Source organism: Xyrauchen texanus, chromosome 6, assembly GCF_025860055.1.
Source record: "Xyrauchen texanus isolate HMW12.3.18 chromosome 6, RBS_HiC_50CHRs, whole genome shotgun sequence".
Lineage (NCBI taxonomy): Eukaryota > Metazoa > Chordata > Actinopteri > Cypriniformes > Catostomidae > Xyrauchen > Xyrauchen texanus.
Window position 1 is genome coordinate 23,921,571 of NC_068281.1, and position 22,429 is coordinate 23,943,999.

General features: G+C 38.3%; 1 protein-coding gene across 1 annotated transcript in view; it reads left to right on the forward strand.

Moving 5' to 3' along the window:
* Positions 1-1,441: 1,441 nt before the first annotated feature.
* The window catches only part of LOC127644785 (XK-related protein 4-like), a 133,015-nt gene continuing 112,027 nt past the window's right edge, over positions 1,442-22,429 (forward strand). The window contains exon 1 of the mRNA XM_052128164.1: positions 1,442-2,131. Within this exon, the coding sequence (XP_051984124.1) occupies positions 1,452-2,131 (680 nt within the window). The 5' untranslated portion in view covers positions 1,442-1,451. The remainder of the gene's footprint in view (positions 2,132-22,429) is intronic.

The following is a 22,429-nucleotide window of genomic DNA, read 5'->3' on the forward strand; positions in this document are numbered from 1 at the left end:
AACAAGCCCTGTGTCTATTTTCTGATACTATCCATACTAAATATGATCTAACAAGCACAAAACACTTAAGACTTTTCCTAAAAATCTTCTTCAGGGAAGTTCGCCTGGGCTATCAAACAAAATATTATTATGTGCACTTGAGGTAAATGAGACTTAAGTTTAATAAAAGTGGTTACATATTCACAGTTTTTTTATATTATATTTAATTACTTTTTTATTTATTACTGTTATGAATATATACTGTGCGTGTGTGTGTGTGTGTGTGTGTGTTTAATTTGAGGCCTGCGCTAGACGGTTTTATTAAAAAGACCGCACGTAGGCCTATGTTTTAAAAGGGCGTCTCTTGACATATAGGCTTTCTGCTTATTCATTGCGCCACACTTATCTTTTTTAATCTTTTTTATTTTCTTTTTTCTTTCTTTCTTTCTTTCTATTTTATTTATTTATTTTTTTTTTTCTCGCAAAAACGTGCCTCTATCTGCGTTCGGTCTTAACAGCTCCCAGTATGCTAATTGTATCCATGTTTGAATCGAGTTAATGAAGTATCATTGCGCCCCCCTCATAGTGGCTGTTTTTCAGAGGAGTCGCTCGCTTTATATGTAGCCGGTGAACAGAGGGCGTGTACAGCGCCGTATTGAAGGGTGCCAATACATTCAATAATGACGCAAGTTAGCCCACCCAGCACAATACGCCCGATGGCACCGGAGCGTCCTTAATGTACCTCCGACGCGACTTGTTTATGGCGGACCTTCTGCATTGAGTACAACGACCCCACAATAAAGTCTGAACCGAGAGCAGGAGCTCTCCGTGGTGCTGAACATTCGCTTTATCGCCTTTGCATGTGACGAAAACGCGCGGTGAACACATTCTTTTTGATTTGGCTAAAGGTTAGCCTATATTCGGATCATTTTATTGCAGATATCGATGAAGAATAGCCTAACACAAATGAAAGCGTTTCATTCTTTCGAGCTGACCACAAAATGTCCACAAAGTTGGTTAGATTTAAATGTGAAAATACAGTATTTGTATTGTGCACATTCATGACGGAATTCAAAACTGCACGTTTATGCTATAGCAACTTAGCGGTCACATTTCATATATTAGCTACCGCTGCTACAGACATTATCATTATGCAGCCAGCTGTGTTTAACGTCCATGAATGAGTACGGAGTTACCAAAAGGCTGTGCTGCAATAGCTGGGTATTGAACACAATGATGTGCAATTGAAGAAGAGTTGCAAAGCAATGATGTCATAGTTTTAAGTAGGAGCCATGGGAGAGCATATGGTTCGTACCAGCTACCGAAAGGAAGTGTTGCTTTGTTATGAGCAGGCGGCACTGTAGCTGGCGGAAGAGGAGGTCGCCCAGCCCAGTGTCTCTTCGCCTGGAATAGAGAAGACGCGAAAAGGAAGGCGAAAACTGTGTCGGCGCCGAAAAGACAAAGCTGCTACAATGGCCGCTAAATCCGACGGGATACTAAAGATGAAGAAGAGCGATGTAGCATTTACGCCTTTGCAGAATTCGGATCACTCGGGTTCGGTTCAAGGGCTCGCTCCGGGATCGCAGCCGGATTCTGGAACCGGTGAGGCGGACTTCGTTAACGGGGAATCGCGTTGCTGTGGCTCGAATTCGACATGCCTCCCCCTCGACAGGGAGCAGCAGAAATACATGGTCTGGGACTTTCTGTGGATCCTCGCCGCAGTGACGGTGTATTTCGCCGATGTGGGCACAGATATTTGGCTTTCGGTCGACTATTACCTCCGCCGCGATTACTGGTGGTTCGGGCTTACGCTGTTTTTTGTGGTGCTCGGCTCGTTCTCCGTTCAGGTCTTCAGCTTCAGATGGTTCGTCCATGATTTCAGCACCGAGGAGAGCTCCACCGGCGGGGCAGCGAGCTGCTCCCACATGGACGGGAAGCTGCTCAGCTGCTCCGCTTCACATGGAGACGTTGGAGCCCACCCGTCTACACCTCAAAGGCAGGCATCCACAGCAAGCAAAAGCAACAACACAACCAACAGCAGCAACAGCGCTACCGCAGCCCGGACTAGTAAGGCACGCTCAGCGTCATGTTCCCTCTGTATCTGGCTATTGCACTCCGTCATTCACATCTTACAACTCGGACAAATCTGGAGGTAAGCTTTAGCAGAGCACCATCGTGTTTGATATTAAATGATACGCTGGTCTTCGAAGGCTATTGGTCAGATAGTCTACTTGGTTGTGAAGCGCGTATTTAATTAAATTTTGTTTAGAGCAGCATGGTTATCTGAATCAAAAGCATGTTCTTGAGTTTGGACTGGTAGACACATGAAGGCCTACATGCATTTGTGTGAGTTAGTGAGCTAACTTGTACTAATTTAATTAGCAGTTGTTCATAATATTTTTGTGAGGGCATGCAAATATATGGAATTAATGTATTCATGCATCCAGAATAATGATAGTTAATATATTTCGTGAGCAGAGGAAAACAAATAAGTTGTAGTGAATTTGTAGACTGCCTGGATCACGGCAAACCACAACCTAATTGATTCTCTTTGTGAGTTGGTACAGAAATGAAAATGATTTTAAGATGTTTCACTATAAAGTCTTTTTTTTTCCAATCTTGATTGCATCAAGCTTGAATTACATTCTTTGAAGAAGTGAAGACAGGAATATTATGAGAATAGATGTTCATTGGCTTAGTCCATTCAAAACCATTATTAATGTTATTGAGAATAAACCTTATCGAGAAAAGAATGCTAAAGGCTATTAGGTGATTGATTGTTGAAAGGTAGTTGCAAATATTTCCCAGGTGGCATTTGATGGTACATGAGGTGTTGGAGATGTATTCTGTTTTGCATGTCAATATATTCATTTGCCTATAGTTGTACACAACACTTACATCGGTGACAGAGTCATTGAACAGGGTCGCTGAAACCTATTCAGTTTCACAGCGTCAGCCATTAGGCTCTTCAGAATCCTGAATGAGTTCTGATCAGCATGTTCAGTAGAGCGATATTCCATTTACTTGAGTTACCCTTGTGTTTGGATGCTGTCCAAGTAGTAAAGGATGTTGAATTGATATGCTGTAAGTAGGCAATCAAAGCTGTGGTCTAACATATAATAAATAGTTAAAACTGTGATTACACAGATGAGGTTTATTGTTATCAGCCTTAAAGGCCTCATTATGAAATCACAGGGTGCTGTCATTACTTACAGATGTGGCATTACCAAATTAGAATGGAAGCAATCTGCAGTTGTACAGAGCTGGCTTGTGTTCAATACCCATATCTACTGTATAATGTGTCCAGTCAGCTCTGAACAGTATACATTGCATTTGAAGAATGTTGTTCAGTGAGAGTTGCTAATTGAATTACAGCCAGCAGTGGGAAAGCTGAATGGAATAACTTAATAGCCCACTTCAAAAAACTAGGCCACAACCACACCAATGCAGCCCAAATCCTCACCCACCACTTTGCAGAGATTTAAACTCTAAGTGCTGAAAGCTTAAGCACTTCACATTCACCTGGGTATTTTCATAACATCAGTATTGTTTTGCTTCCTGTGAAGAGCTTGATTTGGTAGATTAATTACTTTTTAGTTTCTTTCATTTTTGATGTCATCCTTGCAGTAGTGTAGGGTGATGGGAGTGAAGCTGGCACAGTTGTGCAGTTGTGGACTCTCAGAAAGGGAGGATTGTTGAGACATGTGCTGCATGTGGCACTGTGCAAAAGTTTTGCCAGTCTGGGGACATCTCACAGAGGAAAAGCAATTAAAAATAGCTCCCTTTGCTAATTAAGTTCTTAATAGTCAGCAAAGGAAATCAGGCTGAGTGCTAGAGTTGGAGTTTACATTCTTTATTGTGCAATGGGAAGATTTATTATGATAGTTGTCACATACTGTATTAGGCCTAATGTATTTCCATTTTAGTTTATTGACAGTCATTGGCAAGGAACACAAAACTCCATAAGATGTTGGTTAATGGGAGAAAAATAACCTTGGGAGATACCAGACTCACTGTGGGGGACCAGATCCCCTCTGGCTAATATCATGTATATAATGCCAGTAACACACTGACATTATATGCACAGCAGCTGTTACTTGACTTATACTACAGATTCCAGTTGCAGACAATGTGTTTTCCTTTGCTTCTCAACTTGTTTTACACTAAAATTCTTAATTCGAGATTACTTTAAATTACAGGTAATTAAGTAATCTCCTTAGAAAACCAGTCTGTTGGTGTGTTTCTGCATGTGGAGTCTTGGCTAATTGAGGCCTGCATGATTGCACTGCAAATGAGCATGCACCAAACCACTGTGTGCATGTCACTTGTTGTTGGCTGCATGCTGTGTATATGTATGCATATGGATCTGAATAAAGTATGAAGTATTTAGAGTTGCACATTAGGGGTTTACTTTGCACTGGGTTATGAGCATAATCTAAAACCCTATTCGGGATTAGATTTCAGAACATTTGAGTTATTATCACCAGACACATTGATTTCGTGAAATGATTCAGACTGGACTAAGATCTCATTGTGTATATTGCAGAGGTGGGAGTGTCTATTTTAGATGTGTGCCTTACAGAATGTAAAAACATTGAATTAATTTAGGTGATTAATTTATCTTATCTTTTAATCTATCTGTTTATATTTTAAATTACTTATCATTTTAATAATAAATGTTAAATAATAATTATTGAATTTATTGATTTAATTCTAATTTACTAATCATACATTATAAATAACTTTATAAAAACCCTATTAATATAAACTTCACATGAGTTTATAGAAGTGGCTGCTTATAATAAACACACTGAAATAAACAAGACTCATCTGTGAATTATATAATTATAACTACATAATTGAGCTGAGAAATTATGGTGAGTATCTTACCTGATGCTGATATTACAGTGGTTTCTTTTTTTCTCTCCAATTTGGAATGCCCAATTAAGTCCTTGTGTCGGCATAGTGATTTGCTTCAATCAGGGTGGCGGAGGACGAATCTCAGTTGCCTCCACATCTGAGACCGTCTATCCGCGCAATTAATCATGTAGCTTTTTGAGCACATTACCGTGGAGACATAGCACATGGAGGCTTCACTGTATTCTCCGCGGCATCCACGCACAACAAACCACGTGCCTCGCCGAGAGCGAGTACCACATTATAGTCACCACGAGGAGGTTACCCCATGTGATTCTACCCTCCCTAGCATCCAGGCCAATTTGGTTGATTAGGAGACCTGGCTGGAGTCACTCAGCACAACCTAGATTCGAACTCATGTCTCCAGGTTTGGTAGTCAGTGTCAATACTCACTAAGCTACCCAGGCCCCCCAATATTACAATGGTTTCTTAATTTCGGGTTCATGTAATTCAAAATACACAAGAAGCATTGTGAAAATTCATTATCAGCAATCACAGACATTCAGATTTTTTATGGTATTACATTTATCAGAGGACCTTTGAGTTAGCAGAAAAACAATAGGACATTTTTAAAGAGGTTATGTGAGAAAAACACAGATTTGTCAGATTCGGTGAAACATGAATTTCCCTAACCTCCTCAGGGAAAACTAGTCCTGTCTGAATAGGGATTATTTACTTCACTGAAATTGCTTAGCATGTCTTAGCCTAGCCAGCTTTCAGACCACCCACATTCTGTTAGTTGACCATCTGATGAGTATTGCACACAAAACTGGAAAGTAATTTCTCGATATTGGAGGCTTTGCTGACAGCACAACTTCCGGGAATAAGGGTACACTGTTTTTTTTTATCAGTCTGCCTGGAAGCAAAGTCGCATTGACAAGGTAACAGGTTGATACAACAAGCAATATTGAGGATGAAATAATCACTTGATTTTCAAAAATGTGTCAGGTAAGTGGCATCAATATTTGAAAGATACTAAACTACATTTACACTCTATTTTCCTTTATTTCCAGGTATTTTCCGTACAACCATTTGCAACCATTTTTCTTTCCATGCCAGTATATTATTGTGGTTTCATCTATTTTATGTCCCTAAATGGCACATGAAAGCCAAACAAACTGTGGTTGGTCACTTTACATGTTGATCAGACAGTTTCTTCCTTTCTAAATGGACAGTTCTTGGCCAGAATGTCAACCAGTTATTATGCTGTTTAGTCGTTCATATTGATTTAATACAGAAACAGTTTTGAAATGTAGTGTCCTTTAAATGATTGTGAGCTGGCAAAATGAGAGGTGAAAGTGACCAAAGGACAATAACTGCTTGCATTAACAAGCTGTAAAGCAAGGTCTTTGTCTTTGCTAGAAAGAGGCCATAATGTTTTTTTCCTAAGCAACAGCTCTCCAATGAACTTTGAATTACCATAGTAAATTAAACATGGAGATTTATGCCAATGAGCATGATTTTATGTATAGTAATGCTGACAAATTTCACAGCTGAGCCAGGACATTACAGTTTAACTCCAAGTCGTCATTTTTATTTGTTTAGCACTTTTCACAACACATAACGTTTAGAAGCAGCTTTATAGGAAATCATGCATTAACAAAAAAATGAAACTCTAATATCTATGAAGACTTGATCATTGTGTAGTTTGATTAAATTTAATTGTAAATTTTATATAAAAATAAATAATTAAATAATAATTGTATAGGAGAACCTCTGTGAGCAAGCTGAAGGCGACTGTGGCAAAGAACACAAGAACACAAAACTCCATAAGATAATGGAGAAAAATAACCTTGGGAGAAACCAGACTCACTGTGGGGGCCAGTTCCACTCTGGCTAAACAACATGAATACAATGCTAATATTAGTTATTTGTGTGCAGTGCAAGTCATGGTTTAAAATTTCTAAACTTAAGTAAGGATTAAGGTCCAGTGTTTATAAATAAAATAAAGATTTGTATGAACTGTAAGATTATTGTCTAATGTCTTTGAAGTCCATCCTGGAATAACTGCAGAAGTTCACATAGATGCATTGTCCTTTGTTAGTTGGCTTACGAAGGCTTTTGTTGGCAATTAATTAATGTATTCCATTTCAAGACTGTAGTCCATCAATAGACAAAGGTTATGCAGGCAGAGATAAATGAGGTGCATCGCAGTTCAACCGGCAGGTCATTTCGGTGAGGTTCAGTGGGTCCATCCTAAATCCAAGGTTCAAGCAGTGGCATATAAATGGTATATCATTATATACCATGTTCCTGCTTTCGGCAGACCGAATTAAAGTAGCCTAATTGTGAGTTGATGGATAAATTAGGTGTATGCCCGGCTAAATAGATTAATCTTTAGTTTAGACTTGTGTAAACTGAGTGTGTGTGTCACATTTACAAGCCAGAATTTTGTGATCATAATGAATGGGACGGAATATACAGTAGCATGTCAGAAGGTCACATAAGTACTGTGGAGCTAGACCATTCAAAGCTTTGTATGTAGTAAACAGAATTTTATAAGAAATTTAACAGGTTGTAGGATATTTGGTACTGATGAAATTAGACGGGAACTGTTAAAGTGCTCGCATTCTCACACCATAATATGTAAGGGTATTTGGTACTTGGCTAATCTGGATCCTCTAGGTGACTGTGGGTGCTGATGAAGTCCAGCTAATCTGGATCCTCTAGGTGACTGTGGGTGCTGATGAAGCAACAGTTCATTGAAGTCTTTTTCACATTTCTTGATGTATGTATATAACTTGCAATGATCTGTTGTATGACTGAGTTTCTGTCATGTCGGATTAAGATGTAGTTGAGGCTAATGGCTGAGTTTTCAGTCCATAAGCCAGTGCCGTGTCAGTCACTGCTGTGTCTGGCGCCTGTATTCCTGTCGTTGAGTGTGACATGAGGAGTATGAAATGTCTTTATGGTCGGCCTTGTGTGGATTCTGATGATGTATGCTGTGAGTAGCTTCAGCAGTTCTGGTGAGTTTTCTGCAGGTGGCTCATCCGGTTTGTGCGCTGGCTTTGTTCTGTGTTCATGTGCAGGCTCAGTTCTGTGTCTATCTGCATGGTGTTGCAATAGCTTTCGTTGTCGGTTGCCTCTAAGTGTCCATCTGGGTTCCCATGTTGTTCTTTCTTTTGGACTGCTTGAGGGACGTGGTCTGTTCCACGGTTTCTCCCAGTGGTTGGACGTGCGTATGGGTCTGGCACTGATGTGGGGGTCATGCTCTTGAATGCCATGTGTTTTACTTCGCTCTATGCTGAAGAAACTTGCTTTGCGGTGATGGCACATATTTTCTGATGCCAGCCTTTGGTCTTGAGAGGTAAGGCTTGAGACTGACAATGCCTTGTGGGCCTTTCTTGAGGACATTCTGCGTGTTGTGGTGTTTCCTTGCGTTCTTTGTGTTGCTTGGTTCTTGGCTCTTGGTCGAAAGTTCGTTCCGTCGATGTTTTGGACTTCTGTAAGATCGGATAGTTTATTGTCTGTATGAATGATGAGGTTGGCTTTGAAGCGAGGCCTTCTCATGGGTGTGTAAACTGTAGGCTTCCTCTGCACTTTGAGTCCCGAGCTTCAGAGTAGAAGAGAAGACCAGAGCCCGAAGACAGAAGAAGAGAAGAGAGTGTGTTCTTCACGTTTGGAAACATTTTAACTGAAATTGGCCGCATCCCCAAAGGTGTCCTGCGCCAATCAGAAGGGACTTTTCAGAGTCACATGGTCAACTGGGCTGTCTTTTCCGACAGTTGTTTAATGGTCCTTTGTTTCAGATTCTTTTACAAAATTCCTGCTCAAAATAGTGCATATTTAATCATTAACTTTTATATCTTGAGAATGATACAAGAGACAAGATATTCATTGTCATCAGCTTCCTCCATGTAACCAAGCGAGTGTTTACATACTAAACATGACATTCTTTCATTAATATTGTATGTGTAGGTAACAAAACATGAAAATCCCTGGTTACAAATCATACTGGTTAATTCCTTGGTTATACAACATGGATAAAACATTGCACACATTTTAAAGAGGTATATCAGGCTATAATGATTAATTTGTCAGTTATACAAATTACCACAGTTCAATTACCTAGAATTACCTAGCAGGCCTTGATTTTGTATAAATCGTGGATTTAAATGCGTTTTAGAAGGTTAAATCAGTAAAAGACTGTGACTTTGATTAGAATGTTACTGGATTAAGATGAAATGTGTTAGTATTCGAGTCGTGCAAATCTGATGGTCTTTTGGAAACCTTTCAAAGAGAAGTCTGCTTTAACTCTGTGTGGATGTTCAGAAGGTCATGCTTTTTTGGCTTTTGTTCGTGCTGTGTAAGTGTAAGCTAATGTGTTTAGCTTTTGTCTCTTCTCACAATGCCGAAACCATCAAAAACAGAGACCAAGCAGCAGGTAGATTTGGCATCGGAGGAGGAGTACGTTAGCTTAAGTCGAGTCATTGGGCTAATGGATCAACAAAAGGATATGTTCAAGGAACTACTTCAGCAACAACAGGAGATTTTTAAAGGATTTATAAAAATGACAATGGAAGCTACAAACACCCATATGGATGCATTATTTAGGGACATTCAAGAACTCAAAACAAGCTTACAGTTCACGCAAGGTGAGGTGGACAATCTGAAGGAAGAGAATGTAAAATTAACTGAACGCAACAACACATTGCAATTTGAAGTTTATAAAGTTTGCGACAGTATGCTCATCATCAATGATAAAATGGAGTACCTGGAAGGGCAGAGCCGCAGAAACAACTTGGTCTTTGAGGGAGTAAAGGAATTGCCGGGGGAGACTTGGGCCGACGCGGAGGAAAAAGTGAAACAACTGTTGACGGAGAAGCTCCAGCTGCAGCACACGGTGGAGGTGGAAAGGGCCCACCGCTGGGGAAACCGGACGGCGGAAGGGACCGGCCGAGACCCATTATCGCCAAGCTTCTGAGTTGGAAGGATCGAGAAACCATTTTGCTGCGCGCAAAGCTTCAAAGGATCAAAAATTTTCATAAACGAGGACTATACGGACTTAGTTAAAAAGAAGCGTAAAGAATTGATGCCAGAGTTGAGAGCCGCAAGAGATAGGGGCGATATTGCTTTCCTGCGTTACGACAAACTAATAGTTCATCGGCGCACCAGCACACCAAATTAAGTTTAAAAATCAGGATAATCGGCATAATTCTGGTATGTTGAAACATTTATTTTCACATGGCCTCCATCAAGACTTCTAAAGCAATCTCCGATTTTAAACTCTCATTAAGGAAAAATACTGAATTAAATGGTCTGGATATTACATACTCACAATATGATTTACAGAGTACTGAGATTGACATTGACCCTGAAAATAATTTCTTTACGAGATCTGTTAATGTCTGTCAATATTACACAGAGGATGATTACAATTGTACATTTAAGTATGTTAATACCTTCTCTGTAATTCACTTTAACAGTAGAAGCCTTTATGCAAACTTTGACCACATTAAGAGTTACTTAAAACAGTTTCCAAAATTCAGTGTGATTTTGATATCAGAAACATGGATACGTAATGATAAAAAAATGGATTTTAGTATTGAAGGTTATGAGTTTATAAGTCAGAACAGAAGAAATAAGCAAGGTGGGGGTGTAGCTATGTTTGTAGATTTAAATTATGGTTTTAAAATGATTGAAAATATGACTATGGTGGTGGATGATATACTTGAATGTCTAACTATTGAAATTGTAAGGACAAAAAAGAAAAATATTATTGTAAGTTGTATTTATAGAACACCTGGGTCTAATATAGATGTGTTTAATAATTGGTTAGAGGAGCACTTTTCAAATTTAAATCAGAAACTTATGTTTGTTGGAGGTGATCTTAACATCGATCTGCTAAACCTAAATAAACATAAAAAGACTGATGAATTTATTAATACTCTATTTAGTATAGGTTTGTTTCCTCTAATAACTAAACCGAGTAGAATTACAAACCATAGTGCTACTTTAATAGATAATATTTTTTCCAATGAATTAGAAAGTAATACAGTCAGCGGACTAATGATAAATGATATCAGTGATCACCTTCCAGTTTTTGTATTACATAAAAATGCTTATCAAAAAAATGAAGAGGAAACTATGTATTTGTCTAGAAGGGTAAAGACAGAGAAAACTATTGAAGCATTTAGAAAGGAACTATTAACGCAAGATTGGAGTATTATATACAGAGAGAATGACACTAACAAGGCATATGATGAGTTTGTGCGAGTATTTCAAAAAGTATATGATAAAAATTGTCCAATAAAAAATTATTGTGAAAACAGAAAGGGCATAGAAAACCCATGGATGTCAAAAGGATTGCTGAATGCATGCAGGAAAAAAAATTCACAGAACAAAAGAAGCGGAGGTTAAATATAAGAAATATAAAAACAAATTGACAGGTATCATTAGAAAATGTAAACAGGATTATTACAATAAATTGTTAGATAGTAATAAGAATAATACCAAAGGTTTATGGAACATTTTAAATAGTTTAATCAGAAATAAAACTAGAATGAACAATTATCCACAATATTTTAGAGATGAGGATAACATTATAAATAATAAGAACTCAATAGTCAACAAATGTAATAAATTCTTTGTAGATGTTGGCCCGAATCTTGCTGCAAAAATTGCAAATGTCGAGACCTATAATTGTGAGCTAATAGACACAAATCCCAAGACATTGTTTCTTAATCCTGTTGAGGAAAATGAGATATTGGACATTGTTGGAAGGTGTAAAAACAAAACCTCGACAGACCACTATGATATGGATATGAAGACCTTAAAATGTGTTATTGAAAGTATCTGTAAGCCGTTAACATACATTTGTAACTTGTCATTGCAAACTGGCGAATTTCCTTATAGTATGAAAGTAGCAAAAGGGATTCCTCTGTTTAAGGCAGGAGATAAGCATCTCTTTACTAATTACAGGCCTCTTTCTCTTTTACCACAATTTTAAAAAATTTTAGAGAAGGTTTTTAATTCTAGACTTGATAGCTTTATAGAAAGAAACAAATTACTCTCAGACAATCAGTTTGGTTTTAGGAAAAATTGTTCAACTTCACATGCACTCTTTGATATAGTTGATGAAATAACGAATGCTGTTGATAGCAAGAAATATGCAATAGGGTTATTTTTTGACCTAAGTAAAGCTTTCGCCACAATAAATTATGACATATTGATTAACAAACTGGAAAAGTATGGGATTAGATTGGTAGCATTACAATGGGTTACCAGTTACTTAAAAAATAGAAAACAATGTGTGACAATAGGAGATCATCAGTCGAGTTGTCAAGAAATTGTGTGCGGTTTACCTCAAGGTTCCATTCTGGGTCCAAAATTATTTAATATGTATATAAACGATATTTGTAAAACATCAAAAATACTGAGATTTATCTTGTTTGCAGACGATACAAATATTTTTGCATCGGGTGATGATTTACAACAACTGTGTCAAATTGTTACCTTGGAACTCAAACGTGTTAATATGTGGTTCAAACAAAACAAATTATCACTAAATTTGAGTAAAAGTAAAATGATGATATTTGGCAACAGTAACACCAATGCTCAGGAAGCAATCCAGATAGAGGGTGTTGTTATAGAGCCGGTGCATGAAATCAAATTTCTTGGAGTTATTATAGATGATAGAATTACTTGGAACTCTCACATTAAATATACCATCACTAAAATATCAAGAAGCATTTCTGTAATTGCTAAAGTAAAGCATATTTTAAATAGTAAAGCACTGCATACTTTATATTGTTCTTTGATCTTGCCTTATTTATATTATTGTTCTATGATATGGGGTAGCACTTATAAAAGTACATTAAGACCAATAGTAATGTTGCAAAAAAGAGTTATTCGACTAATTCATAAAGTAGGGTTTTTGGACCACACAAACTCACTATTTTTAAAATCAAAGATCATGAAGTTTTATGACATTGTTGAGTTCCAATCAGTACAGATTCTATACAAAGCAAGGCACAAATTGTTACCAAGCAAAATACAAAAAAGGTTTCAAGAATGTACTGGTTGTTATGAATTACATGATGATTTAAACTTTAGGACGCAGAAACACAGTACAACTTTGAAAAGTTTTAGCCTTACAGTCAATGGGGTACAATTATGGAATAATTTGGAGATAGTGTTAAAAAGAAGTTCAAACATCAATCTTTTTAAATACAAATATAAACAAAAGATCTTTGAAAAGTATAGAGAAGAAGAAATGTTTTGTCATTAGGGGTACTTTTACCATGACCAGATACTTGTTGTCTCTTTGTTGTTGTTTTGTTGTCTTGTACTTTGTTTCCTTGAACCATTGTGAAATGAGAATTTTTCTTGTATCACAATTTAGTGGGGCGCTTATAAGCTCTTTTGCTTCGGCTCTCTCCTTTTGAGCAGAATGGTTACAGCTCAAATACAAATATAATATAAATAAATGCTGAGGGGCCTTTCTGAGCAATGTTGATGCCTTAATTTATGATGGTGAAGAATTCCAGGATTGCAAAGGTTGGATTTTTCCTAGATTCAGATCATGTCGTTTCAATTCTTCTGCATGTATAACACTACATAGCTCTTCTCTCCCTTGCGTATTCACGACTTGTGAACCCTGGATGTTCTTCCTCCTAGCCCTCTGACTCACGAATTTTGCTGAGGAATTCGTGGTCAAAACCAATACTTGTGCTACATGACCTGTACTGGGGTAAAGGCTCCACAGGTTTTCGGTTTCTTTGTTAACCTCCTGTGATTTATCTTGCATGGCACGGTCTCTTGTGGTAGACCTGCGTCTCCCTTGGCAGAGCCCTCTCTGCCCCGGTCGCTGCCCCCACAAAGGGCAGGACTTACCACCACGCCTCTTCCATGTCCGGCCATTGGGCCGGTATGGTATATTTGCCACTCTTTACCTTCCCCTTCTCTTCAGGACAGGGTGTGGCCTTTCCCCCTGAAAGAATAGGAATGGACAAGAACGCTTTCCCTGGCATGTTTTATGAGCATTTTTAGGCCCCAGCTGAATCTATTTTTCTAAGCCTTAGGGTTATGGGGAAGCACATGACGTCTTGGGGTGTCTGGAGAGGCTCCGTGCAGCCTGAGTGCATCTGTTCCTATGCTCATTGTAGCTTGCCTACACCTGCATCAGTAGTTCACGTGACCAGTTCAGTCATTGTGGCGTTTCGTATATGGGACCCCTAGTGTCATTCATCAACACAATGTCCAGTGAGTGACAGAAGGGGAATGTCTCGGTTACTGTCATAACCTCCGTTCCCTGATGGAGGGAACAAGACGTTGTGTCCCTCTTGCCACAGACAGAACTTTACCACTGTAATGGCCCGGGACCTTGTCTCGGCTCCTCAGTGCAAAACCTGAATGAACTTGCCTGCTGGCCTCCATTTTATACCCGTATGTCAGGGGTAGTGGCATGCAAATTTAACTCGCCAATTCTCAGTGGCCTTTTCTCAAAATCTGAAGGTGTTTTGGGCTCTCAAGATCGACCCCTAGTGTCGCTTCATCGACAACGTCTCATTCCCTCCATCAGGGAATGGAGGTTACGACAGTAACAGAGAAATGTTTCGGCATCAGCAACAGAGAGTATGCATCGGAAATTAGCAATATTTCTCAGGTGGAAGAATTCTGTTCTACAAACATTGGAAATTTGATTTTCAAAGGACAGCTTGGTATCAAATATAACACGTAAGTTCTTCGCTGTAGAAGACGACATAACAGTATATCCATCGAGAGTCAGATGATATTTTAGAGGCTTATTTTTAGAGGTTTTTGGTCCAATAATTAATTTGTACCTGTTTTGTCGGAATTGAGTAGAATTAAATTTCTGGCCATCCAATCTTTGTTTTCACTGATACTGCTAATTTGAAGAATTGTGAATTTTGTTGGGTTTATAAGAAATATAAGTTGGGTATCATTGGCATAACAGTGGAAACTTATTCCATGATTCCTGATAATATCTCACAGGGGAAGCATGTATAAAGAGAAAAGCAGAGGCCCTAAAACTGATCCCTGTGGCGCTCCATACTTAACTCTTGTTTGATTTGATAATGCCTCGTTTACACATACAAAGTGGACCTAAATAAATAGGACCCAAACCAAGCTAATGCAAGTCCACTAATGCCAAAATAATTATCCAGCCGTATCATTTTTTTATATGTTTTTTTAGCTCTTCATGACCTATGACAACGAAAGATTGAAGTTGCTTTTGAGGAAAATTATGAGACGTAGAAGTTTTCTGACATGCTGTGACAGTTGAATGCATAGTTCCAATTTTATTTTTTGATTATGTCAGTTTTATAAGTAAAGAAGTTGAAGTCATTACTATGAAGTGTGTTACTAAATTACTATTAGTGTTCGAAGGAATAGTTCAACCTGACCGAACGGTGTAGATTGAGTGACATTAGCTGATCGCAGCAAACAAGAGATGAGGTAATTAATTGAGATGTCATCGCTCTACTGTAGAATTTCTATAGTATCAACATCAGCTCCATATGACAGAATTTAATCTAGCGATTTATTATGATTATGCAATGTGTGGGTCCTCTCACCTTTTGTCTGACTCCAAGAGAGTTGAGAATATTGATAAATGCTAATCCTAATGTGTCATTTTCATTATCTGTGTGAATGTTGACGTCACCAACAATTATCTTAATACAGTGCATCTGGAAATTATTCACAGCGCTTCACTTTTTCCACATTTTGTTATGTTATTCCAAAATTTATTAAATTCATTATTTTCCTCAAAATTCTTCAAACAATACCCCATAATGACAATGTGAAAGAAGTTTGTTTGAAATCTTTGCAAATGTATTAAAAATAATAATAAAAAAATCACATGTACACAAGTATACACAACCTTTGCCATGACACTCAAAATTGAGCACAGATGCATCCTGTTTCCACTGATCATCCTTGAAATGTTTCTACAACTTGATTTCACCTGTGGTAAATTCAGTTGATTGGACATGATTTGGAAAGGCACACACCTGTATATATAAGGTTCCACAGTTAACAGTGCATGTCAGAGCACAAACCAAGCCATGAAGTCCAAGGAATTGTCTGTGGACCTCCGAGACAGGATTGTATTTTTGATTTAGTGAGGGATTTGTGTTTGGTAGTTTGGGGATCAGACTACTCTATGTGTTGTAGTTTATTTGAACTGTATGATGTCTAAAGGCAGCTAGCAGACGTTCAGATTAGCCAATTTGTCTGCTTCCTGACCTGGACCTCAGTTAGTCAAATACTATCAGTATTAAACCTATGAGCCAATTTACTAGAGAGGAGAGCGCCACCTACACTGGAGGGATGGAGTCCATCTCTCTTTAGCAGGTCAGGTCTCCCCCAAAACTCTTCCAATTGTCTATAAATCCTATGCTATTCTCTGGACACCACTCAGACATCCAGCCATGCAGTGGCACTAATCTATAAAACTCATCACCATGACGAGCAGGGAGGGGACCAGAGCATATTACAGTGTCTGACATAGTTTTGCAAGTTCACACACCTCTTTAACATCATCTCTAGTGATCTTCGACTGGGGAAGCCGGACATTGTTAGTGCTGATATGAATAACAATTTTAGAAAATCTACGTTTAGCATTAGCCAGCACTTGTAAATTTGATCTGATGTCAGATGCCTGAGACCCCAAAATGCATTTAACAATAGTGGCTGGAGTCTCGATTTCAACGTTAGAATCTCCTATAACAAGGGCGAATTCAAAATTATTCTCAGTAGGTGCATCACTAAGTGGGGAGAATCGATTGGAAACCCTAACAGGAATGGGGGAGTTTTGTCGCTTTGCTGAGAGAGTATGCTGCCAAGATGTCACCCAAATGTCCTGCTGAGGGGGCTCTACAGCTGGAACAAAAGTGTATGTGTTGCTTGCTGTTCTAACCACATCCAAAACAGTATCTACCGGCTTCTCTTTCTCACTGACATTCACTAGCATTCGGAATCGTGTCTCTAACTCATTAACCTTCTCCATCAGCCTGACTAATTATTTTCATTTATCACATGTAAATCCCTCACTGCTAATGGAAGAAGCTATAGTAAACATGTGTCATGCAATGCAGGAAGCAATAACATGAGCAGATGCCATGACTTACCACAATTGTTTGTCGCTATGGTTCTTGAGCGGTGAGGGTTTGAGATTGATGTGAATCCCTCACTCAATAGTTTGCTGTTGTTTTGGTGGTTCTTGATCAGCAGAGGTTTGAGATTGATACAATAATATGTGTAAAACATAGAGCAGAAAACAAATCACACAGTCAAAATACCAGATGTAGACAATCTGAAAAAAAAACAAGGCAGGTGGTAAAAATGGCAAAGGATTAAATGATGAACGTAGAGGAATAAGCAATGCAAAGCAAGCCTTATGCAGCGTGCCGGCAGTAACCGGAACAGGAAGCCAGTAATCAGTAATCAGCTACCACACACACTGTCTGCCATAGCTCAGTTAGAGTGGAATGCAATTGGTGTAATTTACCAGCTTGGTGGCAGGTATTGGCAAGGAGGTACATTCAAACAATCCAGGATTTATATATTAGGTTCATATCAGAGAGCTGTCACACTAATGCATGCAGAACACTGTGCTTGATTTTAAATGTACCATTTAATTCTGCACTTATTTTGAGCCGAGATCCTCTGTAAACTATGTTCTCAGAAAGATGTCAACACACACACGTCAGGCGCATATTAATAATCAGATGTTTTTTTAATTACATCACAATTGTCATGAATAGAGTAACTCAAAACAAGCGCGATGGAACTATCTAGATGACTGAAAAAAATAAATAAATACAATACTGCAAAAACACTTTTTTTGTGTAAAAACATAATACAATAGCAAACATCAAAAAGAAAAGAAAAAAACTATAGCTCCAGATGTTTGTAGTAGCAGAAAGTTGGTATCAACATTGTCAAGTGTTTTGAGAAATCCAGTAAACCAAGGTTAAGGAGAATAAAAGCATATTAATTCTTTTTTGAGGGTTAGTTCACTCAAAAAATAAAATTCTCTCATCATTTACTCACACTCATGCCATCCCAGATGTTTATGACTTTCTTTCTCCTGTAGAACACAAATTAAAATTTTTAGAAAAATATTTCAGCTCTGTAGGTCCATACAATGCAAGTGAATGTTGACCAGCCAAAAAATACATAAAGGCAACATTTAAGTAATCCATACGATTTCGGGTAAATTTGTGTTATCTGAGGAGGTCCAATCAGTTTTGGGTCAGAACAGACCAAATTGGAACTCCTTTTTCAATATAAATCTTGACAGCAGTCTCCTTGGCGATCATGATTTCAAGCTCGATTTCATGTCCTCCAGCGCTCTGCGCATGCATCAAACACTAGGAAGTGTAATCGAGATTGAAATCATGATCATGCCTAGAGACTGCAATGGCAAGATGTACAGTGAAATTTGTTTTTATTTTTTGGTCTATTCTCACTGGATCACTTCAGAAGACATGGATTAACTTGTTAAACTTTGATGGATTTTTGCGCTGCCACCTGCAGTTTTTCAAACTCAAATTTAAAAGCTCACAATTCACACACACTGTGGACTAAATGCAAAAAAAGTTGGTCTCATTTTTTCAGAAAACCCCCAAATAAAAATACACTTCATATTATTCAGAAATAATATTGTATGCGTTTTTAATCTTATGATAAACATCAACTTGTGATTTTTTTTTTTAATCTTTTTATGTTGTTGTCCCAAATTTGTGTGTTATTCCCTCATTATCCCATTTACAAGGAGCAGATAAAAGGTCCAGAGTTCATTTCAAGTGTGCTATTTGCATTTGGAATCTGTTGCTGTCAACTCTCAATATGAGATCTAAAGAGCTGTCACTATCAGTGAAGCAAGCCATCATTAGGCTGAAAAATCAAAACAAACCCATCAGAGAGATAGCAAAAACATTAGGTGTGGCCAAATCAACTGTTTGGAACATTCTTAAAAAGAAAGAACGCACCGGTGAGCTCAGCAACACCAAAAGACCCGGAAGACCACGGAAAACAACAGTGGTGGATGACCGAATAATTATTTCCCTGGTGAAGAAAACACCCTTCACAACAGTTGGCCAGATCAAGAACACTCTCCAGGAGGTAGGTGTATGTGTGTCAAAGTCAACAATCAAGAGAAGACTTCACCAGAGTGAATACAGAGGGTTCACCACAAGATGTAAACCATTGGGGAGCCTCAAAAACAGGAAGGACAGATTAGAGTTTGCCAAACAACATCTAAATAAGCATTCACAGTTCTGGAACAACATCCTATGGACAGATGAGACAAAGATCAAGTTGTACCAGTGATGGGAAGAGAAGAGTATGGAGAAGGAAATGAATTGCTCATGATCCAAAGCATACCACCTCATCAGTGAAGCATGGTGGTGGTAGTGTCATGGCGTGGGCATGTATGGCTGCCAATGGAACTGGTTCTCTTGTATTTATTGATGATGTGACTGCTGACAAAAGCAGCAGAATGAATACTGAAGTGTTTCGGGCAATATTATCTGCTCATATTCAGCCAAATGCTTCAGAACTCATTGGACGGCGCTTCACAGTACAGATGGACAATGACCCGAAGCACACTGCGAAAGCAACCAACGAGTTTTTTAAGGGAAAGAAGTGGAATGTTATGCAATGGCCAAGTCAATCATCTGACCTGAATCCGATTGAGCATACATTTCACTTGCTGAAGACGAAACTGAAGGGAAAATGCCCCAAGAACAAGCAGGAACTGAAGACAGTTGCAGTAGAGGCCTGGCAGAGCATCACCAGGGATGAAACCTAGCGTCTGGTGATGTCTATGCGTTCCAGACTTCAGGCTGTAATTGACTGCAAAGGATTTGCAACCAAGTATTAAAAACTGAAAGTTGGATTTATGATTGTTAATCTGTCCCATTACTTTTCGTCCCTTAAAAAGTGGGAGGCACATTATACAAACTGTTGTAATTCCTACACCGTTCACCTGATTTGGATGTAAATACCCTCAAATTAAAGCTGAAAGTCTGCAGTTAAAGCACATCTTGTTTGTTTCATTTCAGATCCATTGTGGTGGTGTATAGAGCCAAAAAGATTAGAATTGTGTCGATGTCCCAATATTTATGGACCTGACTGTATATAAGCAATATCACATGAGCAAGAGTGCAATATTGCTCTACATCAACACTGCTGTGATTCAGTGTGTGCGATCACCCGTTGCCACACCCAAGCATACTGAAGGTCAGCTTTCTCAGTGGAAAAATATCGTCCAATCGGGGGTATTTTTCCCTATTTCGTGGTAGCCAGTGTGCAAGAGTCGATCACTAGTGTGAATGTGTGTGTGAATGGGTTAATGGGACACAGTGTGGTAACCTCGAATGTTAAAAAGGTGCTATATAAGTGCAGACATTTACCATTTACTATAGAAACCACAATGTCCTCCGCCATTTTAAATGGCAACCATTGTGTAATTATTCAGTCTGTTGTGTGTCTCAGCTGTGATGAGCCGTAATGCTGAAGTTGTTAGTTTAAAGAAGTTTAAAGCTATTTCCTAGCTTTAGTAGTGTAGTTTAGACAAGCGATCATGAAGAGCTGTTTTATAGACACTGGCTGATGTGGATTCACTTCATATCACCTAACTTGCTTATATTACACACAAAAATTATCTTTTGCCACCACCTGCTGGCTAACATATGTAATTCCAAAAATAGAAGACAAACCATAGCGCTTAACAGATCTGCTCTGCTCTTACACTTTAGTTTAGAAAGGCATGAACACAAGCGGAGTGATACACACACACAGTGAATCGTCAGAGTGCTGATGGTGTCAGACCATCAGTGCTCATGGAACGTCTCTCGTCCAATCAGATTCGAGGACCAGAACTAACGGTTATATATATATTTTCTAATAAATGAGCCATTTTTTACTTATCTGTGACAAATCATCATAAAAATATGTTTTAAACTATTGATGTTATATTGATGATAAAATTATATTTATATAAAATGTTATCATCAATATTTTAAGAAAATATTTATAATGATTTGTCACAGACAAGTAAAGGCATTGATAATTTATTAGAAAACTGCCTAAGGAAAAAGCAGATAAATCATTTTTAGCTATTTGGGGCTTACAGCAGCAATAATCGGTGCATAAAAGAGACTTATGTATTTGATGACTTACAAAAATAATGTTTCATTTTGTGATTTTTTGAAAATCTTTCAAACTGTGGTATTAGGGCAACAAAATAAAATGTGACTGTACAAAACTACTGCACAGTCACATTCCTGAGAATGAGAGCTTTCATTTGAAATATGACTTGTCCATTGAAGAGCCATGTAAATTACTTTTATATTCAATTTAATATTTCAACCCATTACCTCTAGGGGGCACTAATTTACCTCGACTAACCAAAAGCCTGCTTGAAGAGCAAAGTCTTCAGTTGTTTTTTAAAAGAATCAACTGAGTTTGCGCAACGTAAAACAAGAGGCAAAGCATTCCACAGCCTGGGAGCGACTGCCTGGAAAGACTGGTCCCGCCTAGTTTTAAAATGAGTACGGGGAACAACTAATAACATTTGATCTAAAGACATGAGACTCCGGGTAGGAGTGTGCGGCTGTATCAGGTCAGTGATGTAGGTAGGGACTTGGCCATGCAAGGCTCTAAAAGTAAGAACTAGAATTTTAAAATGAATTCTATACTGGACTGGTAACCAGTGAAATGATGCTAAAACAGGTGTGATGTGTTCTCTTCTCTTAACGAAGGATAAAAGCCTTGCAGCAGAGTTCTGAACAAATTTAAAGCCTCTTTAGGATCAAAGATTACTCCAGGGTGTCTTGAAGCACAAGCAGCTTTCACATGAGAGGTATAATAGATCAGATGTGTATAGTTGCTTGCTGCCAAGCTATAAGCCTATACTAAGAATCAAATTATCTTTGAACTACAATACATGGAAGAAACAATATAAGGTACAGAAGTATGAAGGGGTAATTTCACTTTAACAGTTTTAGAGATACAGTACAGAAGTTTCTTGCAGCTTTGGAATTGATGGTCAGATTTTAAGGTGTGGGGAGTAGGTGGACGTTAACAAGCAGAGCATCTGGTTGTCCAGCAGCTTTGCATAAGTCTTCATATTGGAAGATATTGACAAGCATTGCTTTTGGGCTGTCTCCAGTTGCTATAGATAAATGCTGATATAGTAAAGTAATATAACATAAGCAGGAGGGAATCACAGCCGTACACAGTGCAACATGATTGCGAATGTGACATTGCTTTTATCCAAAACATATTAAGCAAATATCAAATAACTTGCATTTTAGCCGCATTATGGCAAGTTATTGTGTATTTTTGCTCCACTAATTAAAAAGTAACAAAGCCTAAGCAGGATCAATCATTGTGTATCGCAAAGACAAGTCGCGTGTCTGCAACTCCACAAACACAGACAAGCATAGTGAGAAAAAAAGTGAAGCGTTCTAGTGTTGAAATAACAAATATCAGCTGTCTTTGAAGGCTGTTTGTCCAATTACTTTAGAGGACTGGAACTGGAACTAACTGTCGT